Raw genomic sequence first — 3,593 nt, 5'->3', positions numbered from 1 at the left:
TCCAGGTTGGATCTGCTTCCATCTCCCGTGGCTGATAGTCGCCATTAGTACAACTTTGAGTTTCTAGGGTGAGCATGAGATGTCCGCTGCCTTGAAGACTCCTCTTATTATGTCTTACTTTTCTATTCTGAGACATAGACCAATTTGATGTGTTATTATATTCCAGACTTGTATATTTTCATTTAGATGCTCTTGTATGGATTAGACAAGACCCTGGTTGTGTTTCTCATTTCCGCATTTTCTTCTATATTATTATCGTAAGACTTCCGTGAATTACTCCCGAGGTGGGAAAGGTAAGTGCCCGCACGACTTAACCAAAATGGGTCGTGACATTAAATAATTTTTTTTTCTAGAGTAATGTCTAAAGCCATTTCGCCAAGGATCTTCAGATGTCGTAATGTAATTTTTGATTTTGCTTCCAATTACCAAAGTCATCGGATTGTCGGTCTTTCTTTTGAAATCAATCAGTAAAATATACTCAAACTTGTGAAGATATATTGTCACCCAATCAAAATAATGCATTTGTAAACTAAAATTCTCATTTAATAATCTCTAGAGAATACGGAAAGCCAAAATTGAAACTTAAAAACATAATATTTTTTATGGAACTTTGAGAAGTTAATTTAGTACAGTAGAATGTAAGGTTTGGATACATTCACCGGAATACATGCTGTAAACGTTAATAATTAATAGAAAATTTATGATTTCAAGATAAACTTTAATTAATTAGTCCATGTTGTAAAATAAAATTGTGTACTAAAATTAAAAAGCAACAAAAGACACACACAGAGAGAGAGAGAGAGAGAGAGAGAGAGAGAGAGGAAGAAAGGAACTAAATATAGTACTTTATTTCTAGTTTTTTTGAGCTATCTATTTCATCTACTACATAGGACTATTTATAAGATGTAGTTACTTGGAGGGAAGAGTTTTCTACAGTGCAAGTGGCCCCACATGGGCATCCACTTGTTTATTCACATCACTCCCCCTTGGATGTCCATGTAAAAGAAAAATTCTAGTGACAGAAAAGTACTATACATAGTTATTTGTAATACGCCTTGCTTGCTGCCTCATTAAAAACCTTAACAGGAAAATTCAGTGGGACAAAACCTTTGTTAAGGGAAAAAGAGTGCAGCGCGTATTTACTCCCTCTGTTGGAAACATCACTTAATGTCTCGAAGACGACGCATTCCAATCTTGTATATTAGCTTCTCAAATATTGAGGTTGGTAATGCCTTGGTGAACAGATCTGCTAAGTTATCACTTGAGCGAACTTGTTGAACATCTATTTCACCCTTCTTTTGAAGATCATGAGTAAAACAGAATTTTGGTGAAATATGTTTTGTTCTGTCTCCTTTAATGTAACCTCTTCTTAGTTGAGCTATGCATGTAGCATTATCTTCGTATAATGTTGTTGGAATATTCCTCTCCAAAGGAAGGCCACATGTTTCCTGAATATGTTGAGTTATTGATCTCAACCAAACGCATTCTCGACTTGCTTCATGAATGGCTATTATCTTTGCATGATTTGAAGAAGTAGCAACCATAGTTTGTTTTGTTGAATGCCATGATATAGCTGTACCTCCACATGTAAATAAATAACCTGTCTGGGATCGAGCTTTATGTGGATCAGACAAATACCCTGCATTTGCATAACCAATTAGTTGTGAATTGAATTCATTTGAATAAAATAGTCCCATATCAATGGTCCCTCGGAGGTATCTGAATATATGCTTAATACCATTCCAGTGTCTTCTTGTTGGGGAAGAACTAAATCTTGCTAATAAGCTTACAGAGAATGCTATATCTGGCCGAGAATTATTGGCAAGATACCTTAATGCCCCAATTGCACTGAGATATGGCACTTCAGCCCCCAACAAGTTCTTCATCATTTTCATAAGGTCGAAATGGATCTTTATTAATATCAAGTGATCTCACAACCATTGGGGTACTCAATGGATGTGCTTTTTCCGTGTAAAAGCTCTTTAAAAATATTTTGAGTATATGTTGATTGATGGACAAATATTTCATTTGTAAAATGCTCAATTTGTAGACTAAGACAGAATTTCGTTTTTCCAAGGTCTTTCATTTAAAATTCCTTTTTCAAACATTCTACTGCCTTTGGAAGCTCTTCAGGAGTTCCAATAATATTCAAGCCATCAACATATACAGCTATTATGACAAATTCTGATTCAGACTGTTTCATAAAGACACATGCACAAATTGGGTCAATTTTATACCCTTCCTTCAATAGGTATTCACTAAGGCGATTATACCTATGCGCCCTGATTGTTTTGATCCGTATAAAGATTTCTGAAACTTTATTGAATAATTTTCCCGGGAATCTTTATATGCTTCAGGGATTTTCATAAAAATATCATTGTCCAGTGAGCCATATAAATAGGCTGTGACAACATCCATCAAATGCATATCAAGTTTTTCATGAACTGCCAGATTTATAAGATATCTGAAGGTGATTGCATCCATCACAGGAGAATATGTCTCCGTATAATCAATGCCAGGTCTTTGCGAAAATCCTTGTGCCACAAGTCGTGCTTTATATCTTACGAATTCATTTTTCTCATTTCGTTTTCGCACAAAAACCCATTTGTACCCCATTGGCTTTACACCTTCAAGTGTTCGAACTATAGGTCCGAAAGCTTTGCATTTTTCAAGCGAAGCTAATTCAACTTGAATTGGATCTTTCCATTTGGCCAATCATTTCTCTGTCTACATTCCTCAACAGATTTTGGTTCAAGATCCTTACTTTTGTTGCATTATTTCAACAACAACATTATAGGCAAAAACATTGTTGACAATTATATCATTTCGGTTCCATAGTTTTCCTGAAGAGACATCACTTATTGAGATCTCTTCATTTTCATTATTTTCAAGTACCTGAACCTCTTGCGAGGTTTTATCAGTTGTTATGTGTCCTTGCTCTTCTTGAGCAACCGCCTCCATATTATTATCATTTTCATTATTTGCTCTTTTTCTTTTTCGAGGATTTTTATCTTTGGAATCGATCGGTCTACCACGTTTTAAATGTGATATAAACTTATTTTCCTTAATTGATTGTCCTACCAGGACATCAACTCAAATTGGAGCATTAGTAGCTGGAATATGAGATTTAGTAATCCTTGATAGGTTGATAGGTCAGTGAATGCATCTAGCAGTTGATTTGCAATATTTTGCAAATAGATTATCTTTTGAACTTCAAGTTCACATTGATTTGTCCGAAGATCTAAATGAGATAATGATATTGCATTCCAATCTATCTCCTTTTTCAGCTGCTTATTTTCTCCCCCTAATGCTGGGTATATTGATTCATCAAAATGGCAATCAATAAATCTTGCCATAAATAAATCTCCAGTCATAGGTTCCAAATATTTTATAATAGAAGGAGATTCATATATACCTAACATATATCTCCAACCTTCTTTGGGGACCCATCTTTTTGCGTTGTGGTAGAACAATTTGAACATATACCGCATATCCAAATATTCTAATATGGAAAATATTCAGCTTCTGACCAAAAGCCAATTGTATTGGGGGAGACTTTATGATAACTTGTGGGCCTGCTCCTCACAAGAGTT

General features: G+C 35.0%; 1 protein-coding gene across 1 annotated transcript; it reads right to left on the bottom strand.

The window, feature by feature from the left end:
- Positions 1-1,160: 1,160 nt before the first annotated feature.
- Positions 1,161-1,895, bottom strand: LOC132601640 (secreted RxLR effector protein 161-like). Its single transcript, XM_060314715.1, has one exon. The coding sequence runs from the start codon at positions 1,893-1,895 to the stop codon at positions 1,161-1,163; it is 735 nt and encodes a 244-aa protein (XP_060170698.1).
- Between the last annotated feature and the right edge of the window lie 1,698 nt (positions 1,896-3,593).

This window comes from Lycium barbarum, chromosome 7 (assembly GCF_019175385.1).
Source record: "Lycium barbarum isolate Lr01 chromosome 7, ASM1917538v2, whole genome shotgun sequence".
Taxonomy (NCBI): Eukaryota; Viridiplantae; Streptophyta; class Magnoliopsida; order Solanales; family Solanaceae; genus Lycium; species Lycium barbarum.
This window is presented reverse-complemented; position numbering and strand designations above follow the sequence as displayed.